Source organism: Dermacentor andersoni, chromosome 8, assembly GCF_023375885.2.
Source record: "Dermacentor andersoni chromosome 8, qqDerAnde1_hic_scaffold, whole genome shotgun sequence".
Lineage (NCBI taxonomy): Eukaryota > Metazoa > Arthropoda > Arachnida > Ixodida > Ixodidae > Dermacentor > Dermacentor andersoni.
Genome location: NC_092821.1, coordinates 35,746,124 through 35,774,101, shown reverse-complemented (window position 1 = coordinate 35,774,101; position 27,978 = coordinate 35,746,124). Strand labels below are relative to the sequence as shown.

The 27,978-nt window shown below is 43.7% G+C and overlaps 2 protein-coding genes across 4 annotated transcripts in view; one reads left to right on the top strand and one right to left on the bottom strand.

Moving 5' to 3' along the window:
- Nucleotides 1-3: 3 nt before the first annotated feature.
- Nucleotides 4-14,490, bottom strand: LOC126526423 (uncharacterized). 3 transcript variants are annotated; one of them, XM_055068192.2, is made up of 4 exons: nt 14,302-14,490; nt 11,186-11,266; nt 9,356-9,386; nt 4-1,550 (listed from the first exon to the last, which is right to left on the bottom strand). In XM_055068192.2, exons 2-4 carry the CDS (start codon nt 11,221-11,223, stop codon nt 1,356-1,358), a joined length of 264 nt encoding a protein of 87 aa, XP_054924167.1. In that variant the 5' UTR covers nt 11,224-11,266; nt 14,302-14,490; the 3' UTR covers nt 4-1,355. The 3 variants fall into 3 exon arrangements, with proteins under 3 accessions (XP_054924167.1, XP_050030295.1, XP_050030296.1); XM_050174338.2 differs by lacking the exon at nt 14,302-14,490 and adding an exon at nt 13,795-13,959; XM_050174339.3 differs by lacking the exon at nt 14,302-14,490 and adding an exon at nt 13,414-13,511.
- Nucleotides 14,491-14,628: 138 nt separating this feature from the next.
- Nucleotides 14,629-27,978, top strand: part of Adsl (adenylosuccinate lyase) — a 31,803-nt gene continuing 18,453 nt past the window's right edge. Inside the window, exons 1-5 of the mRNA XM_050174329.3 lie at nt 14,629-14,912; nt 19,871-20,074; nt 24,810-24,854; nt 25,848-25,927; nt 27,615-27,833. Coding sequence (XP_050030286.1) covers nt 14,778-14,912; nt 19,871-20,074; nt 24,810-24,854; nt 25,848-25,927; nt 27,615-27,833 — 683 coding nt within the window. The 5' untranslated portion in view covers nt 14,629-14,777. The remainder of the gene's footprint in view (nt 14,913-19,870; nt 20,075-24,809; nt 24,855-25,847; nt 25,928-27,614; nt 27,834-27,978) is intronic.

Here is a 27,978-nt window from a genome sequence, read left to right as displayed (position 1 = left end):
ACCCACCACTGCAGAAGATAATTTAATTACATGTAGGACGCTACACAGGAACGAAGACTCGTAAAAACAAGATTGTTGCAAGCACAGGCCACGTGCCACTCAATTGAAAACAGGCTCACTAAGAATAAAAGGCCCTCCAAATGCTAAAATGAAGTGCTCCTCATTGCTCTAGGCAGACGGTGATGTAAGGCTTAATCTGGGCCTTTGGATCAAATGCAAATCTGACAATTTCAGTGCAGGCCACAACACATGATGCAACCAAAAGTAGAGGGCTTAGCAGAAACGCTGCCTTCTGGTGAAGAAGTTGCCTTGTAAGAGGCAGGTATAGCGTTACAGTGCCAGATCAGTCTTACATTACACTCACGGTTGAATGGCCAAAACAAATTTTTATTTGTGCTTCATGGTAGTACCCTGTCACTGGCTAATAATGACACTGGCTGCACACTCATAATGTAAAGAAAAAAAAGCATTTGCAATCCCGACACAACTGTACAATGGCCCCACCAAACACAGCGCCACTGCATTACAGACGCAACGACTCTGGCACACATTCTCCACCTACAAGTCCTCTTGGCAAGCTTTGTAGCCACGGCGCATTTCACAATGTTTCTCAAATGCTCAGCGGTACACACTGTTCGAAGACGATGAGCCGAAATTTCCTTGCGGGCGATCCTACTCTCGACGACGCGACGAGTCGTCTGACAGAGAACAAAACCAAGTCACGTAGAAAGTCCTACAAATTGCCATAACGCAGTTCACTCGCTGAAGTCAAATGATGGTGGGTGGCTTTGCGGCAAGAATAGGTCAATTTGTCACAACCCTGGCCAACGGGTGCTAGCGTCAGCATCACGCTGCAGTCCTGCCAAACTTTCTCTACTACCAGTTTAATGCAAACGAAGTCACTGTGCAGGCAGACATAACACCATAATGTGCAAGCAGCCTTATTAGCACTGTTCCTCAATGTTTCTTTAATGAACATAAGCAATGTGACGAGGTGGGTGTACCACGCAGCTTGAATTTCCTTGCAGCAGTGAGCAGAGAAAAACAAATGACACCTGAGAGTCGCAAGGCAGTCGCAGAAGGGCTACGTCCTGTGGGTGCAACGCCCTTGGAATGAGGCAGATGGCCCGACTGCTTCTGTTGTAGCCATGGCAAAAACCACACAAAATGGTGCGGTTCTCACACTGCAGGGACGTGCAGAGATGGCTGGCATACAGACGTGAGCCTGCGTCTCACTAGGACACATCTCTGCTTGCATCCTTCTGAAGAGCACAGTTTTGTCATGATAAAACAACAGCTGCTATCGCAGCCAAACACCAAGCATGCAAGGCCATTCAATAAGGGTGCCGGAGCGGTCACAGCTGACTCGGACCGGGACAGTGCTCCGGAAGTCGCTGATGGGAGGCACCGAGCATTCGTTGCTGCCTCTGCATGTGAGCTTCAAAGAGAAGCCGGTTGATGGCGCCGTAGTGTGGGTTGTTGTCACCGCCATTGGAAACCATGTGCGCCAGTGGGGCATGGTCGGGGCAAGACCCGCCAGAGGAGCTTGTCTGTCAAAGAGAGGCGAGCAGGTGCCGAGAGTTACACAAGATGGCAGGGCAGACAGTCTCTGATTATGACACCTAAGCAGAAAAGCGTAATAGGTTTGCATATTCAAACACATGCTTCGTGTGCTCACAGTGCCATTAACAGGTAGTCGAGGCTGCGTTTGCATTTCTTAAAATATAAAACCATAAAACAACGACAAAAAAAAATCTCGGAATCCTACATGCTGTGGGAATTGGTTTAAGCAAAGCTTTGGCTGATGTTCACGAAGAACGCTGCTCTTGTTTAGCGGCCATTTTCAAACATAGAGCACACAACCAAGTTGGACACATTTTCACCATGAAATGCCTCACACAATGCGAACTTAAATTGTGGAGTTCGAACATCCGGATCCCACACAGGACAACGGTATGACAACAATGGAATTACAACTGTATTACAATGACAAAATGACGGTGACAGCACGACGACAATGCATGACACCCAAATGAATATGACACAATCACGACAATGGAACGGCAACAGCAGCATGATGATGAATGTATCGCAACGCTGTAATGATGAAGAATGAATTATGACTTTGGAATGATGATGACACCATGATAACAATGGCATGAGGACGCTGTAGTGACGACGGCATGACGGAAGTGTGCAATGCTGTAGGAAGGATGACGACTGTATGGCGACAACATGACGCTAAAAGGACGATGACAATGCGAGTATAACGGCATGACAACACTGGTGTCTATCACAGAATGGCGACAATGGAACGACCACAATGGCATGATCGCGACTGTATGACGATGGCTGCTTGATGACGACACTGAATGACTACAATAGAATGACGAGGATGGAAAGATCACTACAGCGTGACAACTGTATGACAATGGCATGACAAAGGAATGCCAGAATAATGATGATGAGCCAGCACAGCTGCGGGGGTAGTAAAAATGGAAGTGCTATCCTGTCCCACAGCTATTTGGCAAGACATCATCATCATCATCAGCAGCAGCAGTGGGAAAGTCGAAGGAAGAGGCAAAGAAAGCACTCGAAAGAAAAATTATTTTCATTAGAGATATTAAACTTGCACTCCCAAGGTCTCTGTCAACATGATGCAAACTATGAAGATACATGCATAGGTTGTGATACACATGTAGGTTAAGCCGAAGCAATCCAAAAGGCTTGAAAGTTTGGCATCTGGTATTGCATGTTCCCTGTAAACATGCATTTTGATCTCCTTCACTGTGATCGGCGGTTCATCGCCTTCACTCTTCGGAGGATGATGCCGACGTTTATAGTGAAATAATGCTGTGCGATTCAACAATGTGGAGGCACTGGTGTGTTCAACGTTCAACACCCACTGTAGTCTTCTGAAAACATTGTCTTGGCTAACCTCATCTCAGTTCACTCCTCAGAAATTCTCCTTCATGGCCGAGAGCAACAAGATCCCTTTGAGGCAGGCAGCTTTGTTTATTCCGAGCTGGCCATCCTAAAAACCCAAGCACACACTAGGTTCTGCAAAAGAGCAGTGCTGCAGCCCCATCTCTGGCACACCCCTAATCTAGAGCCCTCTACTGTCAGCTGGTTCTAAGAAAGAGAACCAATGGAACATACATAAAGAAGGGTGATGCTGAGTGGAAACAAACAGGAAGGTGGCAGACATCCCAGCACAACTTCAAAGGAGCATCCATAAAACTCTAAAGTAAATTCATGGCAGTCACAGTGATAGCTTAGCACCTTATTGGAACATTGAGTGTCCTCAAGACACTTTGTATTAAGAGTGTGATGACTAAGATGAACTTATGATTATTCTGTTTATAGAAACAATGCACCCGAGCAGCTGATTTAAATTACATTAACTGTGAACAGCTTCTTCACTGGGCCAGGGATGTTTTTACGGTATAGACTATGCTGCCGAGATACACACACAAAAATGCTGATGTGTGAACGCAAAGCATACCAACCAAACACCTGTAGATGCACTTTTATAAAGAGCCAGAAAAGGAAAAAAAAAGAGAGGGGCACTGCTATCATTAGATGTCCTCTGCAAGTGAGAAAGGCCACTGCATGTCATCACAAGCACACAACATATGAGTGGCGAACTTTACTGACCTTTTGTAAATACATGGTGGTTACAAAAACTTTTCCTGATACTGTTTTGAAGCAAGCAGTTTACTTATGTGCATTCAAATGTTGTCACCATCAATGTAGTGCCCTTGCGCAGCAATACAGTGCTCCCAGCATTTCTGCCACTTTGCGAATTTGTCCTGGAAGTCTCTTTTCCGAAACGAGTCGAGCACCCTTCTGCAATTTGAGCTTGATTTAAGCAATCATGCCAAGATGGCAACTTTTGACTTGGGTTCTTAATATTGGGAAGCGAGTGAAATAAGTGGGAGCAAAGTCTGATGAGTTGGGTAGAAACCGTGTCATTTCCAGCGAGAAACTCACGTGCGTGGAGTTACCTGTGATAGGGTGCGTTGTCGTGGTGAGACATCCAGCTCCTCGTGCATCCCAGATCGGGCTATCTTCTCCAAATGGCCTCTCTTAGACACCCTAAATCTTGGCACTAAAGCTCACTGTTCATAGTCTGGCCATGCCTGGACGAATTCCTGATGCACGATACCGTGAATGCCAAAAGACACGATGAGCATGCGCTTTCTGTCGAGCTGCAGACATGCCTAGCCTTTGCTTGGGTCGTGCACGATGACGAAAACATGTCTATTGAGAGGGAAGGGGAAAAGCAGCACCTAATTTGGTGCTCCTACAATGTTTTCGGCAATGGCCTGTGCTTGGTGGCCTCAGCTGTTGAGAGGTTGGGCTTGTCCACTGTGACGACTCTTGCTTCATCCCAGCGTCGTACACGTATGCCCAAGTTTTGTCCCTAGTGATGATCCATAACGTGAAGGACAGGTCATTCGCAAGGATTCACTTCTGCTTATTCTGTTCTCCTCGCAAAATTAAAAACCCAGCTCGAAGGTTGCCACTTCGATGCAACTGCCAAGCTCAATCGCAGAAGTGTGTGGACTTGCTCCAGAAAAGAGGCTTCCAGGACATATTTGCAAATCGGAGAAACGTTGGGAGTGCTACATTGCTGTGCAAGAGGACTATTTATAAGGTGACAGCGTTTGAATACACAAATTACTTTCTTCAAAACAGAGCCAGTTGCAGAACTTTCTGATGCTGCCTCGTACATTACTGTGCTGGCATATATATAACACACTTAAGATACGAGAGCTCTATGTTGCCAGATTCTCCACACTCAAAGCACTGTTGCTGAGTGATGTGGAAAGCTAACACTTTTGGCTTTCGCCTTGTTCCTTAGGTGACTATCATGGCTAGGTAGATGCAGATTACTAACCCCCTGGAAAGCAGTTCTTGATGCTCGATTATTCAGATGGGCAGTCCGCTCAGACAGTCTACTCAAGTACGCATCAAGAGACAAACAACTCTAATTGACATTCAACGTTGCTCTTGTAAATCTGTAGCTTAAGCGTCTGCAACATAACTCTTGTGTATCACACCGACAATCTGAACGTTTTCTACATTGTACTCCATCACCACCATGTATTCAGTCAATGTCCATTTCTTTGTAACAAGTGATGGACGACGATGCCAACTTCACAGGTTGGTATGGTGCTACACACACGAGCACCATGTTAAAACATTCGCAGTTTTTGCCAGATATGCTCACTAGCAGTAAGAAAAAGAATATGCTTACTTTCCAACTTTTGCATTTGCTGTATTTAACTCCCATAGGCCATAGTAGGCCCACGATTTTGAAACAGTGAACTGCAGGCATTGACACTTCGTCCCAACAAAGCAAAAAGGATGCATAAAAGAAAGCACAAATGAAAACATGAAAGCGAAGTCAGCTGTAGGGTTTTAAAATGACGATGTCTAAAAGCTGAAAGAACAGCAATGTGGATGGAGATATCCCACACAAGGAAAGTAGAATGCCTGAATGACCTTCCATGATAGAGCAGACAAACGAGACTGCATCCCTCTAGGACAGCTGTGTCCGAGGCACACTCGACAAACGTGATTCCACTGAGCAGACACCAGTGCGCTACAAGCACTGCATGCCTCTCACAGCTGCGCATGCTCCAACAGGTGGCCAGGATTGAAGCAGCAACTGGCTTCACTGCAAGCTGTCATTATCCCAAGAGTAGCTGCTTAGGCTTTGCTCCCTCTTCCCCTTCCAAGTATTCAATACTTCTGAAGACTGCTCGGCTACAAAAATGTAAAGATACAGTTGACACCAAAAGTTTACAGACTGCAGGATCTGAGGAAACAGCAAATTTTGCAGCGATGTGTTACCGTAGCCAGTAAAACCATAGAACATTCGCATCGGCTATACTCGCGGACAACTTACTGTGGCAGTGGAGGAAAAGCTAGTGGGGCAGAGCTTCTGCCCTTGTGCTACTGTGCGAAGTACTTCGGCAGCGTTCGATAGCTCCTTTCCTTTCTTGCAAGAGATGCTGAATCAGCATAGCTTCCACATGTGAGAGTTTCGCAATCATCCAAATGCAGAAGAAAAAAGCAGAAGAATAAGTCAAATTTAAAACCTAGTGGCGCATTTCGCCATATTTTGCTGCTGTAAATAAGATGTTTATAGTATCTATTCTCCAAAACTAATGTTGAAGCGAATATGGGACTTTTTTTATGGGTACAGTCGCCGACTCATTTTCCGGACTCCAAAAATTCGGACATGCTTGTTTATTCGGCCTGCTTCGCGGCACCGCCATTCTCCCCATAGACCATAATGTATAACAACTGCCAAAAGTTCGGAAACCTTGCAAACTCTCGTCTGATTTTTCGGACACTCCTTGAGCCAACTCAATCGAGAGCACCAAGCACCAACTCTGACCGGTCCATGGTTCAACTTGCTGAACGCCATTTTTGTTTTGAACGGAGCTTCCTTGCTGCCCCACGAAGTTGCGCTACTGCAAATCCCCGCTCATCATCATCGTTTCTGCCTGGTTTGATAGAGTGGCTCTACAGCAGTTCTGGTTTCAGCTTAGTAAGCCATGTCAAGACAATCCAGCAGCTGATTTGTTTCTTCGTGCACGACGCTGCGAGTAGGACACGTTTTTGTTTGTGTGACTGGTGTCTGCATGGTGATGTTTGCTTTGTGTGCTGTGTCGAGGTTCCGGTGATCCAAGGCGGCACGCGGAAACATAGCGACAAATGTCTAATGGCGCCGACAGTGCCTGCACAGACTGCGCTTGGGAATGCCGGCAAGCAGGTGCCGGGAGGCCTAAGATTTGTCGCCTTCCAATGTGCTTCCTACTGATGCGGAAAATGTTCTGCCGAGACCTGCGCAGCGATTGCATTGCGATTCCGGACACCATCTCATTTGAGTGTCACAGGTGCTGACACTGCTGTACTGACATGTGTAGAACTCGACGACGGCGAGCTCATTCGTCAGGTTTCTGCTGCCCCGCCGGACAATGACTCCCGAGTCGGGATGACGCACCATGTGCTACGCTGCCGTCGCATGCGGAGCATGTACAAGCAGTGACTGTGCTTTCAGCTGCCTATAGTGAGCGTACGACCCTCTCCGAGATTCAGGCTTAACTGATTACGCGTAAACAGAACAGCATGCAAAGGCGCATTTACAATTTCTTCAAGCCTACTGCCGAGCCCGAATAAGTGCGTGGAAATAAAGGATTTCATTTGTTTTTTCTTAATTTGCTTTTTCGGACACCTGTTTATTCGGACATTTCTACAGTCCCAGTGGGGTCCGAATAAACGGTCGGCGACTGTACTTTTACTTGTGCGTGTATTGCCTCCACAGCTTTCCTGTAGTTGCCTCAGGAAGTTGTTTGTCAGTGTAGTACAGGCTAGAAATCTGAACACCAGGCTGCGGAAATACTATTAAGCTACCATATTTGCACAATTATAACACAGCCCAGAATCAAATGCGCACCCAATTTGTGCGTGCTTAAAGTAAGAAAATAAAAGTGCACCTGAATGCAACATGCACCACAATGTAATCTGCACCCAATCCACAAGAGAAAAATATAGTATGTCCCCACATTCAAAGAAGGCAAACACTTTTTTAATGATCTTTCACACTGAAAGTGTTGTGTTATCATTGCCATTTGCATTCATTAGCTACACATACGAATTATCTAGGGATCACTTTTAGAGATAATACCATCGTTTTCACGGGATGTTATGTAACTCAGCATCAGACTTCAAAATATGTGGCCGAGAGCATTGCAGGCACTCTGTGCAGACAGCAAGCTTCGCACAGCACCAGAAACGCTGGTCACCAAATACGCCGACGCCTCCGGTGCCAAGCCCAGAAAAATCTCGCGGCAGTGATAGCATCTCCGGCAGTGACTGTCGCCAACATGAAACGAACCCACAGCAGCCTTCAGGAAAACATGCTCTGCCGCCATCATAGAGCATGCTTTACAGAGCGTCATCATGGCGCTGAGGTAGACTGTTGCCAACATTCCAAATGCTGTTTTCGGTTTTGTATTTGATTGTAATGCGCAGGCAACTTTCAGACCCATTTCTGTGGAAAGAAGGTGCACGTCACATTCATACAGATATGGTAATTTTCACTTGCCTTAGCCAAAAAACTTCTCACATCAACTCTACTTCTGCTGGTATCATGTTTGTGACATATCTGTCTCGAGGTCCAGGCCTATTTAGCCAGAGAGTTGCTCACAATTTACCAGATAGAGCAATACCTGGCACCACCATCCATGCAAGTTTCTTTAAAAGAAAACACGGACTCCCTGGGAATGCCATAATATGAAAGGTTTGGCTTTTTGAACATGGCTTGGCCTAAACATGGCCGCAGCTGTGCAAGTAAAGTTTTCTTGAAATAAAATCTCCCTTGCATGCAAGCACTTATAGTCACTCTTGCGGAGTATAATGAGTAAACAAAGAAAGCGCACCAGTATGACTGAAACCATGGTGCACGGAGTACAGACATTTTCATACTTCCATTTAAAGTTAAGCAATACATCAGTAATACTGCTCACATTTGCCAAAACTACATGCCTTAGCGAGAGGGATCATGCTTTATTAATGAATTTATATATAATAATATTACCACAAATATACTGTTTTGCTTTTGACTGTAGACATTTTTTCCCTGACTTTCACTGTAATCGATTTGTCACTCAGCGCGAGACACACCTACTGCATTCCAACATTCTAGAATGTAAGCAAGCTCGAGCGAATATTCTAAAACGCACAGTGATCCATGAATAATCAGTGGATGCATCCGATGCATGGATCGAATTTTCAAAGACCAACCACTGTGCCCACCATTATGGTAGTGCTTTGAGTGTTGCTTGTCTTCAGGGTACAAGTTTGCTCAACAGAGAGTTGAACTGTTAAGTGAGGCGTTTTCCAGTGTGATTCGTCAATATCCTTACAATGTGACAACACAGCAAAAAGCACCAAATCTCTGTACACACTCCAGTTACAGGCATTGTGTAGATTACAACAATCAGATCCACTTGAGGAAACATGTGCGAGCCTGTGCCCTTTGCATCAATTCAAGTCAAATCAAATCGAAAACAAACAGCAAAAATTGATGCTAAAGCAGAAGTTGCACCTCAACCACATTGCGCAGAATGAGGTCTCGGAACAGCTACTTCCAAAGCTTCTCTCAGTGATTGCAGTGTGCAAGCGACACAAAGAGCCCTTAAAGCCCTCGCTGACTGAAACACTGTGAATAAAAGAACAGGTCTTTACAATCAAAAGGCCTAGAAAAGGACCAAATTCATTTATTAAAAGAAATATGAAAGTAAATGTAGTGAGATTAAAAATATAAATCACTTACGTCTTCGTCTACAGTGTCGTGGGAGTTGACCCTAGGAAAAGAAGCCACAGTAGATGGTGTGAACTTTTCTTGACACTGTTGACATGGTTTTACAAAACTCTGTTGATAAATTTTTTCAATGAGAAGCTGACAAAGCGTTGAAAGGATAGTAAACCAGGCTAAGAGGTAACCTTGTTTTCCCACTTCAATGTCCCTTCAATGTATCCATTTACGGATACACCACACCACAGATGCCCCAAATGCTACAGCGGACTTCTGAATGAGAAGACTAAAGGGAACCAGCCGAGGGGTATGAGTTAAAACCACACAAAGCTGACAGATTATGATACCAAGTAAAGCACAGGGGAAATTAGGTGTTCTGTTGAGACTATAACTGAAATGCAGAAATAACAGAGTTTTAATTTGTCTGTAAATTTCTGAACGTATTGAGATTACGAAGGAAGTTCCCGCAGAGGTGTAACGCAGCAACAACGCTGGTAGCAACGTCTGGTGATGATGGCGTCTTACCAGAGAGCACGCAGAACACTGCAGCGACTTCAATATTCTACTTCAATGCTGCTGTAAAGCACTGGTAGTGACTTAACTGTTAAAGTGTAGTACATTTATTATATTCTTTAGACAAAACAAAACAAAAATTAAAAAAGATTGTAATTGGACAAAACAGCACCAGGTGTCACTGCCAGCTTTGCCACTGCTGTCCACGGCTCTGGTAACCTGGTAATTCATAAACATTTAGTTTACAGACAAACTAAAACTGTAACAAGTAAAAAAAAAGATGAATTTACAGTCACTGTAGCACACACCAAAGAGGTTGACGGCAAAAGCCTGCACGCTCAAGAAACATTAATTAAATAACTTAACATCCTCATTCGAATGAGCTGTTACTTATTACGGTACTTGTTTTATCCCACCAAAGGTTGTGGGTTCGAGTGCCTTAATTGATGCTACCTTAATTAACTTCGCCCTACTTAACACTAAAGGCTGTGCATTCGAGTGCCTGAATTAACTCTATCTTAACTTTGCCTTTTTTTTTTTGCGTGATGAGCAGCATCGGAGCCAATTGGGGAAGAGGACGACACAAACACACAAGCAGTGGCAAGAGTGCATGCCTGCGTGAGGCGAGCTCACATGACTTTTTGTACCGCACGCCATGTTTTCCAGACCATCGGGCGTATGAACAACTTCAGGCTTTTGCCTTGAAAGAGCAACCTGCCAATGGTGGGAGCTGATCCCACATCTTGGGCATCCCACGTGCAGTGCTCCATTACCGAGTTACTCTGACAGCTGTTCTCCCATGCATTCTCCAAGTTAGCTTGAGCATGTGTGCTAGGATCTGACCCTGAGAATGTTAGCCAATGCTAATTGTGGCCATGGCAGCAGATGTGGAACACCGTTCTAACCGCAGGCATCAAATGTGATCCCTCAAATTTCACAACATCCCAGCTGTTTGAGAATTTTCGCAGCCCAAGTATGAAAAACTATTTTTACATTTGTCACATCACACTGGCATGCCATTGGATGACTATTTGCACACCCCTACTGTAGACCTGCAGCCAAAATTTTGCATGGCAAAGCACCAATATAAATGTATCGGGAGATACAAAAGTCATAGATTATTTTTTTTTTCAGCACTTGCATTTCATAAATTCTTTCAGTCGCTGTTAAACACACAACAGAAGCTAGCAACAAAGGTAATGATGAACATAGCATTTCAAGTAAACCATGTTTTCAGATTTAAATGCAGACCACTGAGGCATCTTTTAATGACATTTGTGCTACAACACGTGTATTTACGCATGATATGAAAAAGCACGGATGGCAGACGCCTACCTTATCCTGAGGTTGTTAATCTTCTTTGAAATTGGCATGAACTCGCAGCTCTCATCGTCGCATGGGCGGGGACGCTTGCGGCTGGAAAATGAGAAACCGTCAAGGAAAAGGTCAGCGATTGTGTACTCTTGCCAAGACATCTTTGGCTCAGTGATCGCTGGTGCCTTCCCTGTGTGAGTAACTCGGGCGGCAGTAAGACTCGAGTGCAGTTTGGATTCTTGTGCACACAATCTGTTGGTTTCTCCTCATTCAAAGCTCCCTCTTGCGCACGTGTACCTGCTCAGCCAACAGTGTAAAATATGCACTGCTGCATGTCTGTACAGCGAGAAATCAGCGAATAAACAAGTTTTGACAGACAGGCTGTGACTGTAGCACTAAATTTGCCGGTTTTACGGTTTTAGTGTCATGCAATTTCCTCAAATTTCGCTTAAACAGATTGTCATCATTACATTTCTATGTATTCCTTGGTTCTTTGTAGGATACTAATGTGGCTACCAAATAAGTTTGCAATAGCAGCAGCCCAAACAGTTTAAAAGTGTGCCAATATTTTTTGCATAACACCTTTCAGTAAAGTTCAGACAGGTAAAGTTTATGCTTGGCATATCAATACATTCTTTTTCATGTTACTTTTATTTTAGCATGTTTAGCATCCAGTACTTTTCCCAAAGTACTCCGCCTCCCCCCCCCCCTTCCCCTGTTGGTGGTGCAGCTTTTTTTTTTTTGGCAACCAGGTAAACCCTATATAAAGTGCATGAAAACCTAAGCATACAGGAGTTACTGAACTCTGTCCCCAATGAAATGGCATCATCATCATCATCATCATCATCATCATCATCAGCCTGGTTATGCCCACTGCAGGGCAAAGGCCTCTCCCATACTTCTCCAACTGCAATGGCATCACTGCACGCGGAAATCAAACCAGTGACCTTCCACTTAGCCAACTTGCAAAACTTCATACCTCAAACTTCTAGTGCAACAAGACAGCCCCTCAAGGTACTCTCTTCCTTCAGCTACTGATATGGCAAAACTGGCAGAGGAAAACCTCTGCCAATGCGCTAAACTGAAATATAGCCATGTCAGGAGTTTGGCAGTTTGTCTCATACGCTGTCTATTTGTCTTCCATTTGCATACTGCGCAAGAACTGTGTGGCCAAAGGTGTCCAATGTTTTCAATTGTAGCACATTCTAGTTTGATGCCGTCATTGTGAATTCTGCTGACAGAATCGTCGAGGCTTATTTAACAGAAGCTTTTCAACCCCTATCTGCAAGTTGCGTCAGCAGTAGACATCAGAGAGTTTTAGGTTACAGGACAAGCAGCTAAGCTTATATACACAGTAGCCCACACTATGATTAGGTCCTGGTGGGACACAAAAAGCTTGCATACACAAGGGAACTGTAGTAAGCCACGTGTGTACACTTATCTAAAGCCCTCTATTCATACTGATCTCGCACACAAATCCGCGAACTTTCACAAGGACGTGCACAAAACCCCCACTAACTCATATACAGACGACAAGCTGCTGGTGTCAGTGACACCTGAGGTGTCAGTCACATCAGTGGTTTGTTTCAAGCTTTAGCTCCCAGCCCTCACAAGGCAGCGTCCAAACACAAGTGAATGAAAAAAAAAAAAAAAAGTCATGACCACTTTATCAGTGCAGTTCAAGGTTTCTTCTGTCTCGCGAGCTATCTGAAATGCAACAATGGAAGCCATATATTAGGCGAAAATTCGAGGCTGCGGCGATATTTACAAGCACGGTGAACAAATCGATGCATATATTTCCTTAAAACGCAGTCTAGCAGATCACATCGCACCTGCCGCGGAACAGCGACGAAATAATTTTACTAGCTGTAAACGGCGAAGGCGTAGGCCGTCTTCGATCAACGTCTGCAGCTAACTCCGCGACGTGCGCTAACAGGCGAAAGAACTGCGATCACTCATTTTCTGCGCGTCTATGATGACAAGGTATATACAATGGGCTGCCGCCATTCTGAACAGCCGACAAGACGACACAGCAGCGAAACGCTCCAGCTCAGGGCACGCCGACGTCCTCCGAACGGCTCACCCCGAAGTTAGCGCAGTAAACAAGCAAAAATACCGTGCGCAGCCGTCGCGTTGCACGAGCGTGAAAAACTAGGGTAGCCTTAAAAAAAACTCGTCGCAGTGCCCACAGGGGTGCCAGCACCGACCGGACAGACCGTCTGTTCCGAGAGGTGTCAGTTTTCACTCACGACATTTCTGGCGCAACAAGGTTGCTGCGACGACACTCCCGGACACGCTGTCGGCAGCGAAAACCGCGGCGTTAGCTCGGACGCCTGCTCAACGGTGACATGTAGTACAAGACGGCGATGACGTAGATGTCGCGTTCACGCAGGGACAGTCGTATCACGCGCACGTTTGATCGAAGTCCGATTTATTTTTATTTATTTTATCCGCGGCCTCTTCTGCGCGATGCGTCAAAGTCAAGACCGTCTAAGAAAAGCAACGCCGGCTCGTTCGCGCGAGGGCCGTGATGCGACAATCCATGAACGGGCACTCCCGTGTTCAGCCACGGTCAAGCGGAGAATGCCGCATTTGTGAGGAATCAGTTAAGATGCGAAGACATGACTCACGAGCTTTCTGTCAGCGTCATGTCGGCCTGCAGCGACGGTTGACCGGACGCCACGAGATAGGTGCCCACGGCGAATTCCAACGGGAGCTACACCTCCCACTTCGAAACTAATAGACCTCCGCTGACTCCGCCATGTTGAAAGACTCCCGAGGAGAACACGCGCGTCGCTCTGGCGGCAGATTTTGCGAAGCAAATCGTCGTCACACTTCATCATAAAATCAATTTTTTTTATTTCGTTTGAAGCGTTATTACCCGAACAGGTTTCGTAATTAGTTGTTTAGTTGGTGACATTGTTTGCTTTTAAGTGCGCACCATAAAGTACAATCACAGATAACATACTGAAACAAAAAAGCACGTAGCGGGGTGCGGGATGCCGGTGTACCTTTTGATTGCTCTTATTAACTGATAAAAATACCAATTTATTTAACCGCACATTTGCATTGTGGCTGCGGCAGCTCTTGTTCTCAGGTCTGGAAGCGTTGCCACTGATCACCAGTGGTCTACTTACTCCTGCGGCTCATGTGCACCCTCCTGTGATACGTCCAGCCAGCTGTTAAGCGCAGCTGTTTCTCATTTAAATTTACGCACGGCGCTCTTTTAAGTCTTGTCACGCTACCGGCATACTCGTGTACCGTCCGTAAACCCCGCATAGCGGACTCGCGTGGTTCTTTGAAATTATATTTACAGCTCCAGATAGCCGGGGTCGTAATAGTCGCACGAAGTTACCACAGCGGACGCCGCCGCCAATATATCTAACCCAGAGAGTCGTCAGACCCGTCGGAACACTCGCGATGTCGTTGGGGCGATAAGATACGCCCGAGCGGAGAGGAGGAAGACGAAGGCGTTCGCGGCCGTGGAAGGTCACTTCGTGAGGTTGAGGCGAAGAAGAGCGGTCGCTGTATTTTTTTGCCGCCACTTACCGCTAAGCTTCATCTTGTCTTCCCAAAAGTTTGATTCACGTATTTGGAACGTATAGCGGCCGTCATGAGCACACACACGAAGTACCAGACTCCGCTGTCATCGCGCTATGCAAGTGCCGAGATGTCTTTCCTGTGGAGCGACCAAAAGAAGTTCTCGACCTGGAGGAAGTTATGGATCTACCTGGCTACAGCCGAAAAGGTATAACTGCAGAACATTTTAGTACAAACATAGAACAAGGTGCTGTAGCTGTGTCGTAACCAGCGCTAATTAATGTGCAGTGACCGGCGTATTCCCGTAGCAGACGAACTCGTCGGGAGCAGACAGTTTTCTGCTGCTTGTCTAGACAGACCGATAAGATTGTGCGCAGAGCAGTATTCTTTCACCGCGAGAAGAGCTAAGCTGCACGGGTGACACTAATCGGGTTTGCTGTATGCCAGTCGAGGAGCATTCTTTTTCTAGCACGACATATTAATTCGTGGTAATGTGCAGTTAGCGAACGTATAAAGCACTTACGTTGGGGTGTACGAATGTTTGAAATAGGGCAAACGTGAAAGCTTAGCAGTTTCAGCAGAAAGTTAATTAATACGGGGAAACTCAAACCTGTCTAGACATCATAACATTCCTAAAGAACAAATACAAATCAGTGCACTTGTTTTATGTTTGCGATACGTAAACACCTATAGAGCATAACTTATGCTCTTTTAATACTCTTATAAGTCTTTTAATACCAGCCTTGTTGCATGGACACTGTCAACTGCTTTCACTAAGGTATACCAATTTCCACTTAATTTGCGCTTTGACCGTACTCAAAATGTTCAACATAGATAAATATTATTCGCGACCAAACTGCCCATGTCACATTTAATTAAATGCACTCTTCATAAAGCTTAACTGAAACATGCTTCCGTGCTCCATTTTTCTTGTCACAACTAAGCTGCTTGACTTATTTTTGTCAGCTATGTACAGCAGTGCGGCCAAGGAAAAAAGAAATACCACAGAAATTTTGTTGTGGGTAAATCGAACCCTCTGCTCGCCTAATGTGGCTTAATAGGTACTGATGAGAGAATTGGTGACCCACGATCACATTGGTGGAGCAGCTCACGTGCAAAAAACACTTTCACACAAACATTGATGATGATGGGGACATACACAGGCACTGGACATACTCAGTGCCTCTGTATGTCCTTGTCATTCACGTTTGTGTGAGCATGTTTTCCCAAATTACCTGCTTCACCAAAATCATGCGGCTGTTTCACTCAAGAGCGAACATGTATTGCTGCACAGGACGATTTTACTGAAGGCAGTGGCGTGCTTGGCGAGAGGTTATGTAGTTCCTCTAAGCCCTTCAGTGGTAAATAATGGAATGAAATTTGACTATTCATGCTCCTTCAGCAATGGTGGGAAAGGCATATTATTTCTCATAATGCCTGCAGATGATAATTAACCTGTCTATGTGCTTTGAGCTAGTGATACAGTTCCCTTTATGAAAATGCAACATGTCTGGCTTAATGCTTAATCGACATTGAGCTGTTCTGTAAGAACAAAGGCGCATTAGAAAATCTATAAATTATCATTCTCCAATGTTAAATTTCTTCTGACAGAGTCTGTGCTGCCATGGCATAAGATTGTGTAACTTTGAGACGTCTCACAACAGTCCATCATAATTTGTGACTTAAGAGGATAGGTCCATTTCATGGAAAATAGCACAAACATTGATACGTGTTATGTACAAGTTAGGTCGTAGGGGTATACGAGTACTAATCCTAGAGGCTTCATCAAACGTCTTTGCCAAATTGAATGTAAATTAAAAAGTTTTCTTATGAAACTTGCTTGTACATTGAAATTTTGGTAGTTGTTTCTTTTCTAAAGTAAACGTGTGTTGAAGTGCACCTTACGATTTGGTAACATTGCTGACGTTGGCATGTGCAAGAGCATAGGACAGAGGCATAGAAATTAGAGTGAGAAATCTAACTGATGTTACTTCATCTACAGTATTATTACCAATGTCTATAAACAATGTTATATAATTCTGCATATGACCTGCCGTGGTTGTGCTGCTAAGCCCGAGAACGTGAAATCAAATCCTAGCCACATTTAAATGGGCCCGAAATGCAAAAATGCCCATGTACCGTGCATTGGGTGCATGCTAAAGAACTCTGTGTTGTCAGAATTAATCCAAAGACTCCCCCCCCCCCCCCCCAACCCCCTCCGCTATGGCATGACTTGTAATCATATTGGGGTTTTGACATGCAAAACAACAGAATCTTTTTATTATTATTATTATGAATATGCTCTAATGCCTTACCACTTTGCAAGAATCTTTAGTACAGAGAACACAAATGCATGTTTTCCCCGCTGTTAAGGATCGCTGAAACACAGTTCAGTCAATTCAGTTTTATTTCCTTAAAGACCCCTTTGCTATACAGACGAGGCTGCATGTGCTATATTCCACACCTACTAGCATAGAAACACATTTCTTTGTAGCCTCAGAATTCCAATTAGGTGGAATATAAAATTGGGAAATTTAGTTGGAAGAACTCTAAGCATTCAGAGTTTGCATGCATTAATAGAGACAAAAAAAAGCAGCTCGGCATTGTCCAGGGGACCTTCAAAGAGACGCTCCGTTCTGTCACTTGCTATGGCTGTGACTAACATAAAATTTAGCCCCTCGAATGCCTGTATTCTTCTTGCTCATGGCAGTCTTTCAGTAAGTTTGAACTGGCACCAGGCTGTTCAAGGTGTCGCATACAAATCGCTTTAGTGTGTTTACTTTTCAGGATTGTCTTGTAGGTGCCCAGTATTGTTGCTGTGAAGCTGGACCAACCTTTACATTTTTGATGAATATTTATAAATTATTGTAGCTCTGTTTGGGAAGTTGAATACTTCTTATTCTTTTGTATAAGTGCTTCATTATTTGAAAAATCCTAACATTTGCACACCGCTACTACTTCAGAATCATGCTACTGCGTTGTGTCCCAGTGCGTGCTGTTGTCAGTTGCATTTGGTACTTAAGAGTAGCAAGATGTTGTGGTACTTATGGCAAGTGCCTCACCTATAATTCAGGGCCTTAACTATGTAGCACAGTTTACACTAATGTAATTAAGTGAGCTGAGCTTTCTAGGCTTTCAAGCCAACCTTTAGTTAAAACATTTTTATCGTCATCATCATCCCTTTATATGAGTATTATTTACCCCGCAAACACCAGCGTGTAAAATTTGATACATTGACTTTGGTACCTCAAAATGCTGATGCAAGCGCAGGAGACTTAGGTAATGCGAACTCCATACTAGTGTTTTTGACAAGCTGGAGAAATCTTTAAATTGTGGATAGCTCAGCCAACCGATTACTAATTAGTTAACAAGTTTATTTTAACTCAAATAACACTTCATCGTTTCTTGTAAAAATGTACTCTCCATTGCTATAAATAAATGTAATGAAGTTTTTCTAATTTTCCTTGGGAAGTGGGAAAGGTCTTACGGCTTTATTGGGTTAATGCTAGAGGCTGTAAAGAGCATGCGTGCCTCTTTGCTGTTGTCGAGATGCCTAACTGGAGTACTTCTTGTTGAGCTAGTTAGTGAAACACAGCTATTATAAAAGGGGTGTAAATTCATACACACACATGTACCTGTCCTGTCTACTTCGTCTGTGTGTGTTAATTTTTGCCCTTCTTATAGCTGGTTTGGGCGAGCCAATTGAAGGTGTTGCTGACGGAGACGGCTGCATGCGATGCCTTTTAGAAGCACCTTTTATTCTACGACCTCTCCTTGTACTCCTAACACTACTGTGAATTTGCATGTTAGCCATCTGCCCTCTTCATTCTTCCTCCAGAAGTGCCATGCTAAACCTGCAAACTCTGTTAATGTTAACATGCACGTATATCACTGTACCAAGCACCGGCCAGCATTCAAATCACAAGTTCAGTATACTAGGTGATTACAGTTACACGAAGAAACAGCTGTCAATTTAGATCCTGCTCGTGGTGCATGCCTTGCTTCATACAAAGCAATAATAAATGTGGCCCCATCATTGCAAAACGCAGGCACAGCTGTTGCCGTGCACAGCATTCTAGCATTCATAGGCTTGTTTGACAGCATGTTCTCTTGTGTGACCCCAATCTATTTCATCTTGCCAACCTCACTGAAGCTGAAGGCAAAAAAAGAACATACTAGGAACAACGTGAATGGGCAGAATTCTTCACGCCGTGGGAGAACATCCTAGCAAGATGAAAGGTCTTACGTTTCATGGGTCTCGCTGGAGGTTGTATGTAGAGTTGAGCCTCAATATTATGAGTTATCAGGTACAATAAGGTGTTCCTCATCAATATCAGTGTGTAACAGATATGCATGCTTATAAGGAATGTTGTATGTGATGAAGGTATTTAGTGTCAAGTGCAACTTTGTTATAGAGTGTCTCGACCTTATGTGGAATTTGCAGAAGGTGAATTAACACGATGGCCCGCTGTGGTGGCACAGCCGACATGGCATCCTACTGCTGAGCATGAAGTCTCAAGTTCGATTCCAGACCTCGTAGTGGCCACATTCCAATAAAGGTGGAATGGAAAAAAAAAAAAAAAAAGCTTGCATACTTAGTGTTAGATGCTTGTTTGGCGAAGAAAAAGTCCTGGTGAGAGCTAATCGTGCGAGATACTGGCTGTTTTGTCACTGTGCTCATTCCATCTTCCCAGCTTCTTTTTGTTTTTCTTTGTTTTGGTTTTGGATTTTCTAACTTCAGCAACTGCACATGCTTTCGTGATTGCAGCTCATATATGGGCAACGTTTCAGTGACAATAAGCAGTTGGTAGTTTGCGCTTCATTGTCCTTGTCTGGCGTGTCCTTTCATGGCTGTTAATTGTACTCAACACATTCCAAAATAATCTGGAGCCGTTCCATAGAGTGGCTGTGTTGCATTAGTCAACCAACGGCCGCCGCTGTGTCAACCAATGGGCTGTGCCTGGTTCAGCCACATTGCGCTCTCTTGCTTGGGTGCGGGCATGCATGCTAAAGAACACCTGTGCAGGTAATTAGTCAGAAGTTGCCGTTTATAATGTCTGCGTTCCTTTAGGATGCTAAAGCTGATGATTTGGCTGATCGATCAATCAATCGATAAATCAATCAATCAGCTGTTCAGTCACGTTGCACTCTCTTGCTTGTGCACAGTCCCTGGGGCTCCCCATCACTGACGAGCAGATCAAGGAAATGCAGGACCACGTGGACGAGATTGACTTTGCGGCGGCATCTGAAGAAGAGCGCCTGACACGCCACGACGTGATGGCCCATGTGCACGTCTTTGCCAAGCAGTGCCCCAAGGCGGCACCAATCATCCACTTGGGGGCCACCTCCTGCTACGTTGGCGACAACACGGTGCGTGCCCATCTTGCCCAACAACTCGCCAATCGTTGCTCGGTGCCAAACTGCTGCTGGCTTTGCCGTTGCGGGTTTTATCACGACTACGGTTGAACCTCGTTATAACAAAGTCTGATTTGTCACAAAACTATGTGTGTTATATCCCACAATTGTTACAAGCATATATTTCCAACACACTGATATTGGCAAGAAAGATTTTACATTAACTTAGTTATATCCATGTCCGTTATATGGAGGTTTGACTGTGCATTTTGTTGAGGGTCAAATGTCAATATGTTTGTACGCTATGCCCTTGCAGTTTATGCCACACAGTCTGGGCACATTCTCTGTTGTGTAGTACTTTGTTTTACTGTGTGTCATTTGTTGTTATTCAGTTTATTAGCCTTTCAAAGGATGGTGAGTGAATTGCAGATAATAAGCAGATGAAGGTTAAAACTTCAGTTAAAACTCTGTTAATAATACAAATGGCAAAACATGAAAAATTCAGGAAACTACAAAGAATATTATAAGCAACAAATGCAAAAAGAACAAACTGTATCATACAACATAGTACATTGTAACGAAAGTACAACAGGTGTGAAGTCAGAATACATTGCTATAATTACATACGAAAAAGAAGAGGAGCATTACACATACAAATATGAAAAAGTAAAATAATAAGAGATGTAAATTTAGTTATACAGGTAATAATGCTTGTGCTTGAGTTCGGATGCATAAAAGGGTGATTAAGATTTTAGTGAATATGGCAAACCATTCCACATTTTTACTGCCATGAATGAAGTTGTCAGTTTTTAATGTCTGTTTTCCATGACTAGGGAGCACCTTTGGCAACTCAAAATTGGAATTACAGCAGGAAACTTCGAACCATTTAATTAGTGTGAGTGATGTTAGCATGCAATTTATAGAACAGAATTGTGGGACGACAGATGAACAAGTTCGTGGCAGGAAAGATGTTGTTTTGATGAAGTTTGTAGTAATATGGCTTAGAAGAACTTTCTGTAGGTCTTGTTGGTGCATGTTTGAAAAATATTTTTAAGGCGCGCGCAAACAAGAGACACGGCACAAAAGGAAGGTCATACGCAGGACAGGCGCTGCTTGCAACGGTTTACTCGACAACATTGAAATGAAATATGCCTGCAAAAAGCACAATTGCAAATGCGTTTATGGAAAAAATACAAGATATGAATATATGTATGAGAAATGCCTGATTAATTCATATGCGCATTGAGGTATGCAAACTTTTGTGTGTACAGACTTAACGAAGGCTCAATGATGCAACCTTCGCCCCACCTTTTTATGTGATATGCTTCCAGTATCAAGTTCACTGTGGCTTTTACCAAGAATCTTTGCGTCGCGAAATAATGCCTCACATTCTCCGCAAGAGTTCGCGTGATCCGCCAAATGCACTCTTTCCATCTTTTTAATATTCAAGGTGTGCTCTCTAAACCGGTCATTCACACACCTTCCTGTTTGACCGATATAGCATTTGCCACAGATTAAAGGAATGTCACAGACAACTCCGCTGGTGCAGTTCGGATAGGGCCAACGGTGCTTCTTTCGGCAATCTCGCCTTTTTTTCACCTGCTGTGGCTGTGCGAGGGTAAAGACAGTCAAGTTTGTTGGGGACAGAGAAAAGCACTCCAACTTCGTGCCTATTCGCAACCTTCTTGAGGGCATGTGAAACTTTATGAATATAAGGAACTAGTTGAAGTGCTCGTTTTTCCCCCTTGAAGTCTCTTTTGTTCTTCTTTTTTCCTTGCGTCTGCAACAGAAGCAAGGAAACTGCAGTGATGACTTATGGGGGGCAACCTGCTACCAGCGGTTTTGTCACCTGCACTTGAAAGCTTTCTTGCATCGTGTGGTGGCAAAATTTCTTTAGCGAAGGCTCGAGACATGGAGATGCTATAGCCCTTTTCACTATCTTAGAGTGAAAAGAGTCAAAAGGTAGGATCCCCTTCCTAGCTCAAGGCCTATGAGACCAGCACACATGTCACCTAGAAAAACTAAAATGAATATCTAGAAATTGAAGGGATCTTTGAATGGGAAGTTCATGTGTGAAGGTGTGAAAGCCCTTCCATGGTTAAAAAAGGTCTAAAATAACTTATACTTGGTGCTTGTAAGGGCCCCCTGCCTGTGGCTTTAGCAATAATAAAAGAATCATCTACAAATTTAAAAACATGTAAAACCTTCCTGCCTTCTTCAAACGCATGGTCCAGTGTGTGTTCGACCTGGGATAAAAAAAAATTGTATAAAATTGGTGCCACATAGGAACCAATGCGAGATTCTTGGTAAAAGCCACAGTGAACAGGCCCGCTTGATTCTGGAAGCATATCACAAAAAAATAGGGAAGAAGGCTGCATCAGTGAGCCTTCGTTAAGTCTGTACACAGGAGAGGTTGCATATCTCGACACGCATATGAATTAGGCATTCCTTGTAAGATATTCATATCTTTTTTTCATAAACTCATCTGCATGTGCCTTTCACATATATACGTCATGTCGACATTGTCGAATAAACCGCTGAAAGTAGCGTCTGTCCTGTGTATGACCTTCCTTTTGTGCCGTGTCTCTTGTTTGCGCCTTAAAAATATTAAGTAATAACTGTGGCTAGTAATAGCATGTATTGCTTGGTTTTGGTAAGTGCTGAGTAGACGAGAAATGACTGTAATATTGCATTTCCCCAAGAAACAATACCATACATGGTATGACTGGGGCTTGCCTGTCCCTTTAACACTGTGAATATGTCCACCATTCAGTGACCAGCTCAGCCAGTTTCCAGTGATAATTATGTTTGGAAACACATTTGGGAATTAACAGGCACATTTCCTATTTTCTTTAAATATGTGTTATAGTATGTGTTCTTGCCCATCTTTCTTCCATTGATTCAATAAAGTCAAAGATGGCAGAGGATTAGGTGGCGTGGTGAGACTGCGAATCTTGTAGGCATGGTGCGGAATTGGCTGGCACTAGACTGGAGTAATTGGGGATCACTGGGAGAGGCCTTCATCCTGTAGTGGACATAAAATAGGCTGTCGCTGAGAATGCTGTAATACAAAAGTGTGATCGCACTTCCTAAATGTGCCGCAGCACATGTCATTACTTGCGACAGTTGGCCAGTGCTACAGCAGAATTCGGTTAATTCAACCTTTCCTTTTAATGAAATCGTGACCAAAGATCATGTCTGGTGCCCATATATCTTCATGGGCCATGACTTTGGTTATTTCCCTCATGAAATTGGCCCGAGCTGGATAACTGGAACACGAGACTGGTCAGCACGCATGTGCCAGACCTCAACGATGACGCCAATGGCAGTGGATGCACTGAAAGCACGATATCTCCAGCTCAAAAAGCTCTGCCAAGTTTCTACTTGCCATATTTCATGGCGATGCAAGCCATGAGTTGCCATCAAACATGTGTTATTCATCGCTTCTTTTGTTTCTTCATGCACGCATGCACAATGTGATCGGTTCTGTGGGTGCATTTTACGCAACACAGCACAGCGGAGAGTTAGCGCCTGTCCCATTTCCTCTCGTGCCCTCGTCTGTGTCACATGACCGTTGTTCCAATGAGTCATTACTAACTGGCCTAGCTATCAGTTCTGCTGTCCCACGGCCATGGCGGCTGAGCAAGTACCACAGCCCGCGGCAGTACTATTCTTGAGCGGTCACTTTTGAGAGATATTGTGCGACTCGGCATCAGACGCACCGAAGTATGCGGATGGACAGCATTCCTGGCACTGTGCAAAGATGGCAAGCTTGGGACAGTGCCGGCAACTGCTGTCGGTCGTGCACCCTCCCCCGACCTGAAAGCAGCCGAGTGAGATAGTCGTTTCTCAAGTCAGTTCTTATTGCTGAGTGGTACATTAGAACATAAAAAATAAATAAATAAATAAATATATATATATATATATATATATATTATATATATATATATATATATATATATATATATATATATATATATATATATATATATATATATATATATATATATATATATATATATATATATACGCTGGCTAAGTGCTGAAGACAGCATCACCATGTAAGCGGGAAAATTAACTGTCTGCTTACATTTGTTGTAAAAAATTTGTTTCTTGGCCTAAGCGCAGAGATGAACGTATAATATTTCGTGGTAGGCTGGCACACGTTGATGCTGCATACTGGGTTTTTGTGTCAACTCGCCATATTCAAAATGCCCTTTGCGGGTGCTCTTCTCATGTGTGGCAACGCAAGGGATTGGGTCAAATTGGTGTCAATTTTGACAAGATATCACAAAACCACTCCTGTATAGTTCCACAAGCATCTGACTTTATATATGGAATCATTATTTTATATAGTCTCTTACGAGTTAATTTCGAAGAGGACTAAAGGCAAGCTACCCAATCAGGTACAAAGGGACAGTGAAGGATATGGCGATGCATCCAGTGCCAAGTCACCCAGGATCTTGCGAAAGTGATTGTATACCCAACAATGATTGCTCGAGAATACTGCTACACCCTTGTGCTGGCCAAATGCAGTTGATAATGTGTGACGTTTTCACTGTGTTTATTTGGTTTCCACTGGGGATTTTCACTGTTGTGGCTATTCGCTGGTGTACCACGTAATTTTAGGCTTGTTTCAATGACAAAAAGAGAGTGTACCATAATAAATCTGCTGTGTCATCTTGTGGTGCTGTTGGATTGATCTTTAGTGACACGACGGATTCGTAACTGGTGCGTGTCTCTGGCGCAGGATTTGATCCAACTCAAGGAGGCCTTTGGAATCCTTCTGCCCAAGGTAAGTGCATGCTACACGTGTTGATCTTGCATGCTCATGTGTTACTCCTATTCCTGAAGTTATATGCATGAAGTGTTTGCAAGCTCAGAAAGAGAGCTTAAAATATGAAAATATGCAGTGTGTTTGCAATCAGCACCACAAATTACGGGTACTCAAAATTTGTTGCTAGGTGCAACCAACCAGAATAAGCCACTCTTATCTTATGAGAAAACATGAAGCTGCATGTACCAACACAAAATGCTTTTAGTACTATGCTTGTAAACACATCTTTGATTGTAAATGACAAGTTGGAGTTTTTGCATCTAAGTATAGAAAATTGCATAGCTAACTGCTTGCCAGTAACGGTAAATGCTTGCCAGTGTCAGAACTGCTGTAGTGTGTCAGTGGCGATGTCATACCTTCTGTCTTTTACGTATCTGTTGGGAAGTGCCTTATTTTTAGAGCTTGTTTACAGTTGTCATAATGGCGCCAATACTTTTACTACCTTTGATTTGCATCGAGTTTAGGGCAAAAGTGATTGCACAGGAATGCATTCAGCACACAATTTTTAGACATTTTTTTTAACCTGCTTGTTTAAGACCTAGCCACATCATGTCCACCTACTCCATAGAAACAGGGTGATAGCAACCAAAATTTCAGCCGCTGTTGCATGGATATTTCGTAAATAAATGTTGTTTTTAGTATTTGTTTAACCAACTTTTAGTATTGCTTGTCTTTGAGTGTACTAGTATGTTTTCTATTTTATTACTGAAAGATCTGCTGATGTGTGTACTGGGAGCACTCATGTGTACTTATTACAGCCATATGAATTTGGCACCTTGGCATGTTAAAAACAATCAATCAAACACTCAATCAATCAGTGAGGCATACCAGAAGTAAACCCATACTGTGCCCTTGTAAAGAAAAACGGTTATCTTTCGCAAACGTACTTGCATCTTGTGGGTTTCTGCAAAACCTGTTGGGACATTCAATAACCATTGCTCTTCCCTGCAGCTTGCCCGTTGCATCCAGCGGCTTGCAAAGTTTGCAACTGAGTACGCCACGATTCCAACACTTGGGTACACGCACTTCCAGTAAGTGAAAGAAAGATTTTGATAAAATTGTTTAACTCCCTCGCTATAGAAACTCCTTGAACGGTCCACCTACGAGTTGTCTCGTATGTAGGCCACAATTTTGTTGTCTGCTTAGTACTATTGAAGGGTTATCTACAAAATTGGACGGTTATCACTCTGACATCCTTGCTAAGATTGTTTTGATAGTTTATACGATGGACTTTAATATGAGTTCAGCTAATTAGATTTTTCGATCAATTTAATCAAAGATTCTGGCTTGTGCCCATATGTTTCCATGTGCCGAAAATTTATTTCGATGCCGATATGGCCCTTGAAATTGACTGGTTGACACAGTTGCACCAGGCCCCAATGGTGACCCCAATCACGACGACAGTGGTTGCAGAGTCTGTCTTGGCAGTGTTAGGGGACAGCGAATGTGTCAAGTACAAATTATCTTCCATCGAAAAAGCCCATTTTCGACTTACCCTAGGAAAATTTTTATTTGAAAATGATTAATGATTAATGAAAACAAATAATTAAAATTAAAATCAGTGAAAACAATTAATGATTACTTTATTTGCCTGTTTCTAAGGCACACATTTTGTAAAGAAAGAAAATTGTTATGAAAACTGCCTGCACGGGGTAGTCACGCACAAAACAGCATTCGTGGTGCTCTTAACAGCCTACCGATCTATCGTCATCACCATTGTCAGATGGCGGCAGTGACACTACTTTCAGGCTATGATTACAAAACATGTTATTTCACATGCCGAGCGATGGGTGACAAAGTTGCGGCTTGTGTCTCTGGTGTTCCAGAGAAATGCGTGGGTTGCAGGACAATCTAGCGAAGTGGTCAATCCAGGTGTGGGCCACATTCCCGTTTGTGATTGTTGCAGAGTTCAACAAATGTGGAATAGCAAACGTGCAATGTGCTATAATGGAGGTCCATGGACGGTGAGGGTGACGTCGATGGACATTAATCCTAACTAAATTTGTAATGTGTGAAAGTAAAGTTAGCTGATTTCACCTTTTCTTAACTGCTAGAATCGCAGGCCTTCTACGTTTTTCTTGCTAAAATGTCGGGTGCGTATTACATTTCTACTTTGTTTAAGAGCTCCAATGCGACTTCTGTGTTAGTTTTCTATTTTGAACACATAAAAAGTGAATGAGGTTCGACTTGGGGGCATGTTAGAATTGTGCAAATACTGCCAAATGAATCAGCAGTGTGATTTGGCATTTTTTCTGCCTCTTGTTTAATTAGACCCACCAGATAATTATATCAGTTCTGTCGGTATCGTTAAGCCTATATGTCAGATTGGCAAATTAGACAACCCAAGAAAAGCTTCTGTGTCTTCATACTACTGTCATTTAAGAATCGCACTGCTGAGTTGACCAAAGCGCAAATTCTGAGTCATGTTATTGTGGAAGTGCTAGGAGCACTGGAGGCTAGCTTCGACAATACTTCCAGTCAAAGTTTTATTTTTCCAGACCTGCCAAAAATGTTCAGATCAGACAAACAGCTAAAGCTCAGTCATAATTTCAGACAGTGCATGATGCTGCTAGTAGAAGAATTCCAACGGAAATGTTTAACAGCGTGTAGAAAAGCTTTAGATCAAATTGACCAATTTCTACAGGTGCAGTAACGAAAGAGTTAAGATGCTCAGCTGCTCAAGTCGTGTTTCACAGCTTTGCTGTGGCATGCGCACAGGCCGGCGCAGCTGACGACGGTGGGCAAGCGGGCGTGCCTGTGGGTGCAGGACCTGCTGATGGACCTGCGCAACCTGCAGCGGGCGCAGGCGGACCTGCGCTTTCGCGGGGTCAAGGGCACCACGGGCACCCAGGCCAGCTTCCTGCAGCTTTTCGAGGGCGACCACGCCAAGGTGCAGGAACTCGATCGGCTTGTCACCAAGATGGCCGGATTCGAAAAGTACGCTTGGACTTCCTCCGTTCTTTCTCTCCTGCGACTGTTTCCCCTCAGCTTCTCTCTTCTGGCATTGCCATGACGTCACCATCATTAATCTATTTAAATGTGCTTCAGCATGAAGACCAGTGATCTGTCATTACCTTTGTCT

Coding starts and splice junctions, on each gene's coding strand:
- LOC126526423 (XM_050174338.2), bottom strand. CDS start 13,814: ATGACGCTGACAGAAAGCTC. Junction 11,267..13,794: donor ATGACGCTGACAGAAAGCTC/GTGAGTCATGTC, acceptor CTCATTTTCCAG/CCGCAAGCGTCCCCGCCCAT. Junction 9,387..11,185: donor ATTAACAACCTCAGGATAAG/GTAGGCGTCTGC, acceptor TTCTTTTCCTAG/GGTCAACTCCCACGACACTG.